The 13,570-nt window shown below is 43.4% G+C and overlaps 4 protein-coding genes across 5 annotated transcripts; 3 read left to right on the top strand and 1 right to left on the bottom strand.

The window, feature by feature from the left end:
• Window positions 1-17: 17 nt before the first annotated feature.
• LOC115564151 (uncharacterized) lies at window positions 18-1,531 on the top strand. Its single transcript, XM_030388143.2, has 4 exons — window positions 18-504; window positions 568-638; window positions 695-977; window positions 1,036-1,531. Exons 1-3 carry the CDS (start codon window positions 150-152, stop codon window positions 974-976), a joined length of 708 nt encoding a protein of 235 aa, XP_030244003.1. The 5' UTR covers window positions 18-149; the 3' UTR covers window position 977; window positions 1,036-1,531.
• A 325-nt stretch (window positions 1,532-1,856) lies between these two features.
• On the top strand, window positions 1,857-3,703 carry Ude (Uracil-DNA degrading factor). The gene is made up of 3 exons (XM_030388149.2): window positions 1,857-2,280; window positions 2,345-2,525; window positions 2,843-3,703. The coding sequence occupies exons 1-3, from the start codon at window positions 2,139-2,141 to the stop codon at window positions 3,465-3,467; spliced, it is 948 nt and encodes a 315-aa protein (XP_030244009.1). The 5' UTR covers window positions 1,857-2,138; the 3' UTR covers window positions 3,468-3,703.
• Ets96B (ETS variant transcription factor Ets96B) lies at window positions 3,493-13,432 on the bottom strand. Of its 2 annotated transcripts, none has more exons than XM_030388146.2 (7): window positions 13,021-13,432; window positions 8,826-9,279; window positions 8,582-8,758; window positions 7,046-7,190; window positions 6,858-6,904; window positions 4,455-5,169; window positions 3,493-4,396 (listed from the first exon to the last, which is right to left on the bottom strand). In XM_030388146.2, the coding sequence occupies exons 1-7, from the start codon at window positions 13,036-13,038 to the stop codon at window positions 4,012-4,014; spliced, it is 1,941 nt and encodes a 646-aa protein (XP_030244006.1). In that variant the 5' UTR covers window positions 13,039-13,432; the 3' UTR covers window positions 3,493-4,011. The 2 variants fall into 2 exon arrangements, with proteins under 2 accessions (XP_030244006.1, XP_089116075.1); XM_089259949.1 differs by lacking the exon at window positions 13,021-13,432 and adding an exon at window positions 10,552-10,672.
• LOC149092346 (uncharacterized) lies at window positions 11,078-12,944 on the top strand. Its single transcript, XM_089259959.1, has 2 exons — window positions 11,078-11,475; window positions 11,533-12,944. The coding sequence occupies exons 1-2, from the start codon at window positions 11,397-11,399 to the stop codon at window positions 12,870-12,872; spliced, it is 1,419 nt and encodes a 472-aa protein (XP_089116085.1). The 5' UTR covers window positions 11,078-11,396; the 3' UTR covers window positions 12,873-12,944.
• Window positions 13,433-13,570: the final 138 nt, after the last annotated feature.

Raw genomic sequence — 13,570 nt, 5'->3', positions numbered from 1 at the left:
GCTTTGTTCCAATTTCTTATTTCCCACAGCAAATTTCGCTATTAAGCTAAGTTGGCATCTCTGGTCGACAGATTGTAAAGATTGGTCACTCTAATTGCAAAATACAGCTGAGTTTGTTTATTTTGGTATTGGGCTGGAAAAATTGAAATATGTCGAGTGAGGAAAAGAAAAAAAGAGGTAAAAATTTTACGGCGGAGGAGGAACTAGTGCTCATGGAACTCCTCGAGGAAAGGAAGAATATATTGGAAAACAAAAAGTCAGATGCGGCTACGTGGAAGCAAAAGGAACAGGCCTGGGAGGAAATGGCAGACACATTTTATACTAGAACAGGCATACGCCGAGAATGGAAGGCGTTACGGGATAAGTTTATAAACATGAAACGAAGGTCCAAGCTCGAACTGGTAGACGACAAGAATCACAGCTTTCGCACCGGCGCAGGAAAGTATATTGCTTTAATGGGTGAATCTACTGCGGGCTTGGGTAACCAATTCGACAGCGACGCGTGTAAGTATTATCTTAATTGGGTAAAATTCCCTAACTATATTAATTTCTGCAATTCCTTTATAGCTAATGTGCCAAATGACATCAATTTCGAAGGAGACGATGACATGTTTGGAAGTTCCACCGATACACATGACGTAAGCGGATATGCTTTTAGGCGTACATGCTTTAAAATATTATGCTTTGTTTTTAGATCCCCAATCTGATTGAACATAAAGATGTCAGGGCAAATATAAGCTCCGACTGGCCGAGCATGAATCCACGGACACTGCGCAGCTTGGATGAGGAGAAGATTAAACTAGTGCTGCTACAGCAAGAATTTTATAAAGGCGAAAACCAACGTGCGCAGGAAAAGCATAATCACGAAATGCTCAAAGAGAAGATAAAGCTGGACCAAGAAGTCCAAGAGGGAAAGTTACGAATCGAAATGATGGAATTGGAAATACTTGAGAAAAGAGCCAAGCTAGATTTATAATGTGAGTACACTATATTTGACCATCTATAACCATATATTAATGTCTACTTGTATTATAGAGAGAGAGAATTTTACGTTTAGTAACTAACTTCGGATTGCCGGAGATAGAATATCCTTGCAGATACTAAACGAGTCTTGGCGCAATCTGGTTAACCTACTTTGGTTAATTGCTAATTTTGGCTCAAAGCATTATATTTTTAATTACCAAGATCGTTTCTATAACCACTTTTTTGGTATAGAAATTCGAGTCGGCCGATTGTGACATAATGTACAGGTTATCACACCTATTGGTTTAAAATTTCGATAATCAATTCAATCTTCAATTCTTCAATTTGTTTTGTCTTAAATTATACAAAGAAAATGTAAATGTCTAGTTTATGTTTCTGCAAGAATATCAATCTTCGTCTGGCCTAATGAATATATGTATGTATGTATATTATTTTTATTCCTTTAAGCAATCACAATAATGCTTAAGTGACTCCGTATTTTATATGGCTAGTGAAGTAAGTCTACTGTTAAGCCTACTAAATTTTAGAAATATTCTGATATAATTTATATGAATAAAAGATTTGATTTGTGTTAAATATTTTTATAGAAGTCATGTAAAGCAGACAACTGGTATATCTGTTAATAATAATAAACTCGTATTAAACATTAAATGATTTGAATGTTGGTTTTATTATTATTAATTGTTAGGTTAATACAAAACTTATATTTGATTAAAATTCATATTTTTATTGTTGGCTTTGTTACTGAAATATTCAATTGTCGAGCTCGTTATATACGTAGGTATTTGAATCTGGTCACCCGAAAACTATCGTCACCTGAAAATAATCGGCGTCTGGCAGCCATGACGTCATGGCGGGGTCTTTTCTCGCTTTTGTTTTGCTACGGCAGTACGACAACAAACCGGTTCCTAATTGAGCACTGATAGTGTCACTTGGTTATTTTGGCCACGGTTATCTAATTAGGTGTCCCATATTCTGCTCACCCAATCTCTGATGCGCTCGCACGCTCTCTTTCGATACATTTCCGTTTCTGCTTTGCCTTAAAGCTTTCATGCAGGCGAACAGATTTTAGCGTTCAGTCGTAGTTCGTCTTTGGTGGCTTGCAGACGCTAGTTTTCTGTCGAAATTAACATTTACCATATAGAGTAGCAACAATGTCCGAGGGCGAATCGAAGTTTGGGTTCAAGGACATGGAGAAGGCGTTGGAGACGCTCAAGCTTTTGGAGAGCCATGACATGCAGTACCGCAAGCTGACCGTGCGGGGCCTACTGGGACGTGCCAAACGAGTCCTAACAAGTAAGATTCAAACGAATCCTTTTCTATTTACAACCATTCTTATCCATATCAATTTCCATTACAGTGACAAAGGCTGCAGATAAGGTGAAGAACATAAACGATGCCATTGGTGTGTTTGAGAAATGGCTGGAGGAGAACGGAGGCGGTTCCTCCAACAAGAATGCAAAGACTGATGGCGACGACAAAGTGGAGACTGTGCCTGGACTGGGCTTTAAGGACAAGGCAGCAGCACTGGCAACTCTCAGGTAGATGACATTCACTATGCATACTAATATGAATTAGCTGAAGGTCATCGCCAGCGGCACTTTGAGTTTGCGGCCACTATGATGTCATATCACAGTTTTAGTGTTTGATGTGAACGCTCCCTCTTTCGGAAGTCTAATAATTTGGTTGAGAGGCCGCCTAACGACTTCCCTCTCTGACTGTCGCTCTCTCTGTGTGTATAAATGTGCAAAGCATTTGGCACGCTACGCGAGACGCATTCCACAGTCTGGCCATAGAAATACATATTTATGTTCGCATATGCGTGTTAAATTAATGTATCGATACATTTTAATTGTAGCATTTTGGAGGAACGTGACCCAGATTATCAAAGACTAGCAATCAAGGGTCTGATTGGCAGCTCGAAGCGAGTGCTCTCTGGCACCAAGAATGAGGATAAAATTAATTCTATCAAGGAAGGTGTGCAAGTGCTTGAAGAGTTCCTTGAAAAATTCGAAAGAGAGAACCGGATCAAGGATAATCGAGCCTATCTGGCACATTCATTGATAACCAAATTGCCAGACCCGAAAGATAAACTCGCGGCCGAGTTCCTTGCGGCATATGGGGGCTCTAAAGCGAAAGGAAACTATAAGCATCTTCGTACGATGTATCCCAAAGACGATACAACGAGCTGGGATATAGTACGCAATCGGAAAATAGCAAAATTGCTGGAGAAGATTAAGAGCGAAGATGCGAAGCTGTTCAACAATGATTCAGGCGCTCCCACTGAAATCCACTTAGAGCTGATACACTGGGCCTACAGTCCGCAGCCAGACAAGGTAAAGAGCTATGTGGAAAAAATCGCCAAGAAATCACCAGAGAAACGGAAACTTGAGACCGACAGCAGTAGCGTTGATCATAGTTCCAGCAGCGACTCGGAGTCGGAAGAGAAATCTGTACCCAAAAAGAAAAGGAAGGAAGAATGATGGAAAACATATGCACAACGGGCTTCGCTTTGTGTAACGAACAAAAACGGTATATACTTTATTTAAATTCGCCAACTGAACCTCAAATCGATTATATTTTGTGGTAGACACTTTGTTTTGTATATATGAATGTAATTTGATGTATGTGTGTATATACTGCTGATAAGGCCTCGCTTAGATGAGCTATACATCTAACGCTAGCCATCTAATAACCAAATATAACACAATAAAAATGACTTGCCTCACCGTATGTCTTTTAAATTACAAGCTAACTGCTAGTTGGCTGTGATCGATAGGTGTCGATTGTTTGTGGTGGTCTAACGATTGTCACATCTCTGAACAGCACTTGCTTGCCAACACTAGCTTTTTATTTAATTGCACCGTTACAAACTTTGTATAATTCATTAGCCAAACCGAGTTGTACTTTAAAGCAGCGTGTTCCTCCCACACACATACATATATATACCCACACCGACACGAAAATAAATTACATAATGTACATGAGATATGGCTACACCCACACAATGGTGTTCCCACACTCCACCTACTGATACTTATGCAAGCCACTGTCATAGTAATCCACAGCCGTCGATTTTTGCACGCGAAGTGGTTGCGAATGCGAATGCGACTCCGGCGACGATTTGGCCAGCGACAAGGCCAGCTGATGCTGCTGATCAGCCTGCTTGCTTGTGAGGTGGCCATAGGCCATGTTGAAGAGCGCATCGGGATCACAGACGAAGCGATAGACATACCGCTCACCGTTGACCTTCTGCATGATGCCTTTCTCATAGTAGTAGCGCAGGCTTCGCGACAATTTGTCATAGTTCATAGCCGGCCTATTCTTTTGTATGCCCCAGCGCCGTGCCACCTCCTCCGGCTCGATGAGCTTAAACTCCATGCCACGTCCTGTCCACGCAATACAACTAGAGCTGGGAATACAGCAAATGAGGTGAAAGCACTGGGTATGTCGATTCCCTCCACACTTACCTAGTCGCGGGCTCATCCAGAAGGGCTACTAGAAACTGCCATAGTTGAAGCGAGCCACGACGCTGGCTAATGGTCTGCCCGTTGCTGCTGGTGGATATGGAATTGCTGGCATAAAACTGATCTAGACGCAGCTCCGCATCGCTCGAAGTCGTGGAGTCAACCACAGCGGGGCGCAACGGTGGCGGATAAGTTGATGATATAGTCGCATTATACGGACCACTCTCGTACTTAAGATCCGTCTCGCTGGCTAAGCTGGGTGAAATATCGCGATACACTGTGGCATGCGAGTGGCTCTGCGGCTGCTGCTGGTGGGTATAGTGTGGTGCTGCTGCGTAGACAGCAGAGCTGGATATGACCGCCGTGTGGCTAAATTTGAAGGCGGAGGCAGCATGCACCGGGGTCAGGTGTGCGTGTCCCTGCTGTTGTGTATTCTGCGTCTGTTGATGACTCTGGCTGTGTGGATGCAGTGAATCCTGATGTTGTTGCTGCTGTTGCTGTTGTTGTTGCTGCTGCTGTTGCTGTTGTTGTTGCTGTTGTTGCTGCTGTTGTTGTTGCTGCTGCTGCTGATGATGGTGCTGTGCAGCAGCGGCTGTCGTTGTGGAGTCGGCATGCTCGATCTTGGTGTTGTGCTGATGAAAGTGCTGACCAACAGATACATCGTTGCAATATACGGCAGCTGCCGCAGCGGCGGCGGCAGCGGCAGCGGCGGCTGCGTCTAAAACGAGAGATGGGCAGAGGAGTTGAGAGAGCCAAATGAAAGCCGCTTTCACGCACGTTTAACCAAAGAGTTTAAGAGTGAGGAGTGAGTACTAATTACGTTGTATATTTATACTCTCTTTGCAAAGAGTATCTAACATTTCGGGATCACTGCGTTCATTATATAATTATTTTCAAAATAATTATGTTCTGCTCAATTCTTATTATAGTAAATAATTTACAAATCAAATACAATAGATACACCAAAAATAATTCATTTGCGCTCGCTTAATTATGAAACACAAATATTTTAATTATTTGAATCCAAATCTTCACAATTATTTATTTTTTCTCAATTTGATTGAAGTATATGTATAAAGTTGAAATTTGAGCATATTACAAATCAAATCAAATAATAACTCAAATAATAAATCTATTCATAATATTTTGTGTCTCATAATTTGACATAATATAGGAAAACCTAGATAAATAAATATTAGTGCACAAAAATAATTATGAAGTAATGGGTTTTTTTCGCGAAATACTATATTCAGTATCTCATCTCTGTATTGGAGCTAGAGCTATAAAATAGGACTGTTAAATAAATGTAGATTTCTTTCTAAACCCTTAAAAAAAACATGATTTGGTCGTAACATTGATTATGGAGCTCTCAGAACTATTGCCCAACCAATTGAGAAATCTATTGGACGTGCTCAGAGCTTTCGTTGAGCAGAATAAAATATATGTAAAATATGACCAAATTAAAAAAGCAACATAAAGTGGAGAGTATATGTAAATAGACTTTGTTTTCGGCGAGTATATTTGCTTGTTTCACTAAATGGCCAAGGTATTTAGCACACATTAATTATTTAGGCAACCCACTACGGGCCCTTGTAAATGGCCAATATGCTGCAATTTAAGGGCAAACAACAGCAGCAGAGTTACCCCCTCGTAGCGGGCACGCTTAATGCCGTTTTCATTAGACGCTCCTGGTCGGAGCTCCTTGGCCGTGGCTCAAAATCAGATCCAGCAGGCAACGCGAGTCGACGCTGAGCGCATTAAAAATGCACGAGATACCTCTGCATAATCCATGAGAAAGTGTCGACAAGTAAAAACATCATTGTCGATAGCACAACAAACGAGCAGCGGGACGAGCTGGCAAACCTGTTGGCTGCCAAAACGTACTGGCAGAGCACGGATTTTCCAGTTCCCAGTGGTGCAACGCCCACCCTCATGCTTACCCCCACCCCGGGCAGCAAGTATGTATGCTCAACTCAATCCACTCAACGGCTGATGATTGAGTCGCTTGTTTGACTGCAACCCACCCAGCCCATCCGCCCCAGCAGCCCAAGCAGCCGGAGGCCAACTAAGAGCATCGCATTGCCGAGCTGCTGAGTTGCTATCAAATTGAATTTCATGCCCGTGCCACCAATTGGATTAGCGGTTACTAACACCGCGGATATTGTTATTGTAAATTATGCGCGCGATTTCTTGCGTTTCGCTCAAAAAAAAAAAATTATAATAGATACATATTGAAGTCATCTTGCGGAATAACAAATTGAGTTATTGGCAGCACATTTGATAGCTATATATGCCTCGACGTGTAGCTCAAGCGCTCAGTGTGCACGTAGCTGGGCTTAATTTAAATAAATGATGAGCGCATGCCTTGATAATTCTTTTCTGATTCTCAAATCCTCATTTGCTTACCTTCGTCGCTCTTCTTTAAGATGCCCGCAGGTGGCGATGGTGGAAACCTGGAGGCGGCGATACAGAAAATATGAGAAAATATTGAAAATTATACAAAAAGTTGATTGACTTAAAGTCGCCTTCTCTCCCAGCTGCAATCTGCTGGCTTGTCTTGTCAGTCTCCACCTGCCAGTTCCACTTCCACTTACCTGTAGCAATAGGGATGTGGATGGGCATGGGCGTGTGGATGCGGATGAGAGTGCGGGTGCGGGTGTGGGTGCGAGTGCGGGTGGGTCACAGCGGGTATGTCGAAGAAACTTGATGTTCTTTCATGGCGCACGCCTTTGACATTCACTGCAGATCCAGGGCGGCATCAGACAGGTGGGAGCACAAGAAAAATAAACATTTTTAATGTGATTTTCTGTAGTACATGTTAGGTAGCTTGACTTTTGTTAGATAATATTTCACATTACGGCTCGCACCGGGATATCTTTGAGTCTGAAAATCGAGCTTGTCACATGCACAAGCCTAGAGCTCCTAAGTAGACAGTCGTGCGAATACACTTCGTACAAAATAGTGGCCAAAAACGCAACCCACAACTTAAATAATAACTAAATAAATGTTTTGTTAAGTCTATGAAAATATGCATCAAAGTCTCTGAGTCCCTTAAAGTTTCAGAGTACGAAAGTAGTGTTAAATATTCATATGCTAATAGAACAAAAATAAAATTAAAATGAAAAATACTTTAATCATACAAAGTAAATTAAATAAATATTCCGACTAAGGAATATCCATATCTTCTTTTAACAACACATAATTAAAACTGTTTAATTTTGTTAAGAACTAAAAACAAAGGTATGATAATATAAAAACAAAAAATCAAAGATACTGGATCTTTTAATACGGTAAAATTGTTAAAAATTAAAAATCAAATTTTGATTGATATAAATTACATATTATATATAAATGTTGTACACGTTTTGAGACATTTGGCAAAATAGAATCATAAAACTGTTAACTGGTTAGAGAACAGCAAGAGCACAGTGAATTATGGAGATGATGAACAAGTTGACGGTAGCAAAGTTGATCTGATAATAGTGCCGCGAAGCTCTTGTACTAGCTCTATGTCTGAACAACGAGTAGTCTCGTCTAATTAGCTGCTAAGATTTTTCTTATATGCCCACAATAAAAATAATAAACATGAAATATGTTATATAAATAATATACAAACATAAATGGGAAACCATACTGGTATATTTTATTAAAGTGTATAAAAACTAAAAAATGGTGTGTAAAATATTTTAAAAATTTAATATAATTCTGATTGAATAATTTTTTAAAATATACTTTCAAATTTAACAAGTCAAATACATTTTGGATGGGGTCAGCTCCACTTCCCCCTTTAAAGCTTTTCTTTTTTCAAATCCCTTCCGTTTCTATATTTTGTAATTTTCAAGCAACGTTCCAGCAAATGAAAATGTCTTCAGGTTAAATCCGTCCACCATATATTTTCTTAATAAAGTGAAAAGTTAAACAATATAAAACAAAAGCCTCCGGGCTGAGATGAACTGGGGCTCAACAGAGCGCAGCTCATGCCACATCCCCGCTTTGATAGCTCTGCCCGAGTGTATTAGAAAACTCATAATAGGAGTTAATAAACAAAGCGTGTAAATAGCAAAAGCAAACAAACAAGGTCGTCGATGCTCTGGCCATGGAGCTGCATCCGGGTGGCCGAGGACGCTTACCATTGTACCTTGCGTTCAAGTAACCCTCTGTGGAAGTGTCCAGGCCGAATTTGCCAATGGCGGCTGCCGCTGCCGCCGTCGGCGCTGGTGCAGTGTACATGACCAGCTCGTCCGTCAACTGGTGGTGGTGATGGTGATGGTGGTGGTGCGCATACCAGGACGATTCGCGCACGAGATCTGCTTGGATGATGGACATTGGTCAGTAGAGAGTCTTACAGGAGTCGTGCGCTCCATGTCAAGTCACCATTGCATAAGGATGTGGCGCTTCCGCTGACGTTGCTGGCCAGGCCATTCATTAGAGCTCCAGCAGGTGGAGTCCCATTTCCGGCCATCGCCAGGCAGCAGGGCGGCGACCTTTGGCCATGCGTGGGCAAGGGAAGAGTGCAGATGGCTTCCATAAGAGTGTGACTCACGTCCATGTCGCTGTGAGTGTGACTGTGGCATTTCTTGCGTTCCGTTTCAGAGTTCTCGCAACTGGAGGCCGAGGAGGACGAGGATGTGGCCTTGCCGACAGCCGGCAATGTCGAGGTGACACAGGAAACCACCGAATCCGTGGTTATAGTCGATGTATTTGGCACCGTGTGGTACAGCCCATGGTGATGTGGATGCGAGTGGGAGTGAGGATGGTGATGATGATCCAGGTTCGTCAGCGTCTGCTGTAGCTGCTCAAGATGCGACTTGGCCTCGCTGTAGTCGGCCTGCCAAAGAAGGAAATGAACCAAGACGCAGCAGGAAGTTATTATGAGTTTCTTCGATTTTGGCAAATGAATTGCCAAATTGTGATTTTGTTTTTGGGGTTGCTGGTCGGGCTTTAAGTGACTTTAAAGCCACCTGCTGGGCCGCTGCCCGGGACGCTGGTCCGGCACACAACAGGTTACGGCTAGAGTTACGGTCACGGCGAGCAGTTTCAATTACAGTTACAGATACCGGTACAAACAGCATGGAAACAAAGTGTTCGTCACATTGACATACTCAAGTGTGAAGAAGTTTGTGGCAATTAGCTTAACAGCTTCTAGCTCCGGCCTTGCTCGGCTGCCTGGCTGTCTGTCCGGGTGTCGATTGTCTTTTGTTGTGCTTATAGCCGTGTGTCATTAAGTAATGAGCTTCGCCAAAGTATACAACTAACTGGAACTGGGATTGCAATTGGAATTGTAATTGTGGGGCAGGGACAGGGACAGGGGCAGGGCCATTCATAGTGTGAATAGAATAGCACAACATATGAGAAAGACAATGGAAACCCGCGGTTTATTGACACTTTTACACTTAATGAGCTGCCTGAACTGAAGAGGTCAGCCGGGTTTATGGGGCGGTGGCATCTGCCACTCTCTCCGCTCATTACAGCTGGCAACAGCATTTCACTTTCTAGCTGCTCGTCAGCAAGATCTAATGATGCTGCCGGCAAATAATGCGTTGATCTGACATTTCTGTTGGCTTTCGCGTCAATTTGCGATTGACAATTGGCAATTGGCAATTGGGTTTTGTTTGCTTTTCGGTTTTCTGTTGCAGGCTGTATTGGCACTTGACACTTGGAAAACTGGAGCACAGCAAGCGTTGCGCATCGCTGCATTTGAGAATCATTTGTAGCATATGCACCGAACTACAAACATACGTGCAAACCTAGCTGTATATATCCATATATACCAGCAGTTTAACTTGCCCAAGATGCAGTGTCTTTGACTTCATGCGGAAACGCAGAAAGCGGCAAGTTTCTCAGCTAGAAGGCAGAGAGAACGTGCAGCGTGCAGCTTTCTCCCCGGCTGTTTTCGTAGAAAATAGAGCTAAAGGTTATGTAAATTTTGGTACATTAAACCTGAAATGTGGCATTACATTTTGCAATTGGCGAAGGAATATATGTATATAAATATAGGAAATGGTTAGCGATTCATAAATTGCAAAATATGTCTGCAGCTGGTAAAGACGTTGTGATGAATTTAATAACTGCATGCAGACAATTTGTTAAATCAAATTACAAACATAATTTACCGTAACCGTCAAGCCGAGCCGGCGAAGCGTTGCCACCTAACACGCAGCCAGTGCAAATGCAAGAATATCGAGACTAATCGTTGTCTTTGTTATTGTCTTTGGAAGCATTGTGAATGTGTTGGTAAATGTCGAAATTAAACGACATTTCAAAGTTAATGTCAACGCATAGGCCATGTCTTGTAATAAAACAAAACTTGTTGATAATAGTGCATTCAATTAGCTAAAAAGGCAATTGTGAGCACCTAAGTGACGTGTTTGCTGAATTGATCAACTCTGAACTTTACTCAAACAATTCGAGTGCGGGTGGCTAATATTACGACGCATGCGCGCCCGCAACTGGCATTACGAAACGCAGCGTTGACGTCGTATTTGCTTTGAGTTTGTAAGCCACTTTGATCTACTTTGCAGCAGCAGCGGCAGCAGAGGCAGCAGAGACAAAGGCGGCAGCAGCGGTAGAAGACAATGCTTTTCTTTTTGGCTTTGTGTGCGGCGTTTTTTCCACGCTCGTGTGCGTCGCTGTGCCTGGCGCTTGTCGTGGAAAACACTTTCACTGCACATGATGAGGCAGTGACACGACTTCGGAGTTGTCTTTAGCCCAGTCGTCGTGAACTTCTTGTGGGTGCTGCTGCGTCTGCGGCTGTGTGTGTGTGTGTGTGTGTGTGTGTGTATGGAAGCGCGACCGAGCGAGTTTCTCGGTCTCGCATGCGTTGTCTCCAGAGCTGAGAGCGCATTTTCGATTCAACTGTGGACCAGACCAGGTGGTGTCTCTTCCGCGTCTACTTAACATATTCATCCCATACAACACTTCAATGTGCTGCGAGAGATTAGCATCATGCGAGTATCAGGATCAGACTGCTTGAGCAGAGGGAATAGTTTCATAGGCTTAGTCTTACTTGGCGCACTCCTGCAAGGTGAGTGCCAAAATCTATTGCATTGACCGTCTAGCTGACTCTCAAGCGTGATTACAGCTGCTGTCAGTCAACCTTACCAAGCGCCTCATCGCTGTTCGAATCGTCTGGAAAACGCACTCGAGCATATGCGCCGCCGCAGCGCTCAAACCAAGGGCTCCTCTCGAGCTCGCTCCCGCTCTATTTGGGAGCAGTCGCAGTCTCCGTACCAGTTATATAACAGCTTCTACGGCCAGCAGAGCGAGCCCGAGGACGATTTCTATAATGTGGGCGGCAGCATGAACTATGGGCGTGGATATTATGCCAAGCGTATTCGACGCACTGGACGTCCTTATCAATTTGGCGATACATCTGACAGTGGCATTAGCAACAGTGCTTTAGAGCTTGAGGAGCTGCTTTCCTCCCACCAACAAAAACAACACCAACAGCAGCAGCAGCATCGGCAACCACACAAATTGGCCATATCGCGGGTGGATGTGGAGGATCTTAAGGTACGGGTGCCGCCGGCAAAGGCCTCTTCGCGCTGGGTGGAGATTGACAAGTGCAAGTTCAGCACCGAGAACTCCACTTTGGATACGCGTCTCATTTTTCCAGACTTGACACTCAGCGGGAGGATAGTTATGCAACCCACCGGCGGGCGTTGTAATATGATATTGCGAATGAGGCATGCAGGAATCGAGTTCCGCACAGTTCCGTTGGGTCCCGCGGCATCGGGACCCTCGTATGAGCAGTCGCGCAGAATAGGCGCCGCCTCCGTACGCACAGACTCGCATTTCGCGGAGCCTGGCTTCATTTCCGTATTTGCCCACGGCTGCCAAGGACCGACTGGCATTAGACTACGGCAAAATTCTAAGCGACGGTTTGGTTACGGTGAGGGCACTGCCCCTCAGGTCGAGCTGGGAGAACCACAAGTTATTTTGGGTAACGCTGGCAAGTATCACAAACCGAATTACGATATTCGGCTGGAGCAAACCACCCAGCGAGATCAGAGCCTGACCTTTGGAAGCAATGAGGAATTCGGTAACTCGAATGAGTTCTTTGATGTGAACGGCGATAACTTCTACCGACGGCGACAGTTGGGGAAGCGTCGCCGGCGGCGCCGTCGCAATATCGACTTCTCGGATGAAATCCATTTCAATGAGGACGTCCTGCATTTTGAGGATGAGCAGCTGCAGCAGATGGTCGAGCCAGACGCCCGTGCATTTGCTGATATATTTAGTGGTAGCAGTGGCATCAACGCCAACGAGGACTTCGTGAGTGATGCCATGACCAATGAGCTGGAGAAGCTCTTTTCGATGGGCGTGCGAGGCTTGCTTACCACTTACATGCAGCGAGCCCTTCAGCCGGCGATTAAGGAGACGCTCATGGAGAACATGGGATATACGCTTAGTTATGGATAAGCCTTGTTATATAAGTAAAAGTGTGTAAAAGTGTGAGCAATGTCTGAATGAAATAAAGCTTTAAGTACTTAAGATCGAATTATCGATCGTTTTTTAAATGTGAACGGACTATTCAATTTTATTTCATGTCCTTATTGTCTGTCCTTACCAGTTTAGCTGTATCCATCTAATTGTCCTCTACAACTCTTTCTTAACTGAACTTCAAACACACTGACTGCACTATTGAACTTGAATGCTTTTTGTCATGCAGAATTTCACAAATAGAATTTCACCTTGTTTTCGTGCATCAATAATTTTGAATTATTAATCACTTCATGGCATTCACTTGTTACAGTCAGCGATCGGCGCATTCCGTTAGTAATGTAACGGTTATGAAGTAACCGTGGCGACTGTGTGCGGAAATTCTTAGCACACGGCCAACTTTCAATGTGATTTATGTGATGGTCATTAAGGGTTGAATAGGCAGGTTAGGATGCTGTGACACAAGGCGCAGCCGCAAAACGCCCTCCAGGACTGCAATTGGTGTGCAGCCAATAATTCCAACAACCAATCAGAGCGCATTATTTGTATGAATTGGAAAAAACAAATAATATAAGTATGACCAAAATAAAATCGGGCCGAAACTATAATTTGAAGATTATATATATAAGCATTTGATCCCCCCAAAAAAAATATTATCGCACATAAGATATAATATA

This window comes from Drosophila navojoa, chromosome 2 (genome assembly GCF_054131105.1).
Source record: "Drosophila navojoa isolate 15081-1374.11 chromosome 2, UAZ_NAV_1.0, whole genome shotgun sequence".
NCBI lineage: Eukaryota > Metazoa > Arthropoda > Insecta > Diptera > Drosophilidae > Drosophila > Drosophila navojoa.
The sequence above is the reverse complement of the archived record's forward strand: the minus strand, read 5'-3'. Positions and strand labels throughout refer to the sequence as shown.

Excerpts from the sequence above, each read along its gene's own strand:
- LOC115564151 (XM_030388143.2), top strand. The coding sequence starts at position 150 with ATGTCGAGTGAGGAAAAGAAAAAAAGAGGTAAAAATTTTACGGCGGAG. Across the intron at positions 505-567 it reads CCAATTCGACAGCGACGCGT|CTAATGTGCCAAATGACATC; the intron begins GTAAGTATTATC and ends ATTCCTTTATAG. Across the intron at positions 639-694 it reads GTTCCACCGATACACATGAC|ATCCCCAATCTGATTGAACA; the intron begins GTAAGCGGATAT and ends CTTTGTTTTTAG.
- Ude (XM_030388149.2), top strand. The coding sequence starts at position 2,139 with ATGTCCGAGGGCGAATCGAAGTTTGGGTTCAAGGACATGGAGAAGGCG. Across the intron at positions 2,281-2,344 it reads TGCCAAACGAGTCCTAACAA|TGACAAAGGCTGCAGATAAG; the intron begins GTAAGATTCAAA and ends TTTCCATTACAG. Across the intron at positions 2,526-2,842 it reads GCAGCACTGGCAACTCTCAG|CATTTTGGAGGAACGTGACC; the intron begins GTAGATGACATT and ends TTTTAATTGTAG.
- LOC149092346 (XM_089259959.1), top strand. The coding sequence starts at position 11,397 with ATGCGAGTATCAGGATCAGACTGCTTGAGCAGAGGGAATAGTTTCATA. Across the intron at positions 11,476-11,532 it reads ACTTGGCGCACTCCTGCAAG|CTGCTGTCAGTCAACCTTAC; the intron begins GTGAGTGCCAAA and ends GCGTGATTACAG.
- Ets96B (XM_030388146.2), bottom strand. Across the intron at positions 8,759-8,825 it reads CGCCACATCCTTATGCAATG|ATCTCGTGCGCGAATCGTCC; the intron begins GTGACTTGACAT and ends TCATCCAAGCAG. Across the intron at positions 5,170-6,857 it reads CTTAAAGAAGAGCGACGAAG|ACGCAGCCGCCGCTGCCGCT; the intron begins GTAAGCAAATGA and ends CTCTCGTTTTAG.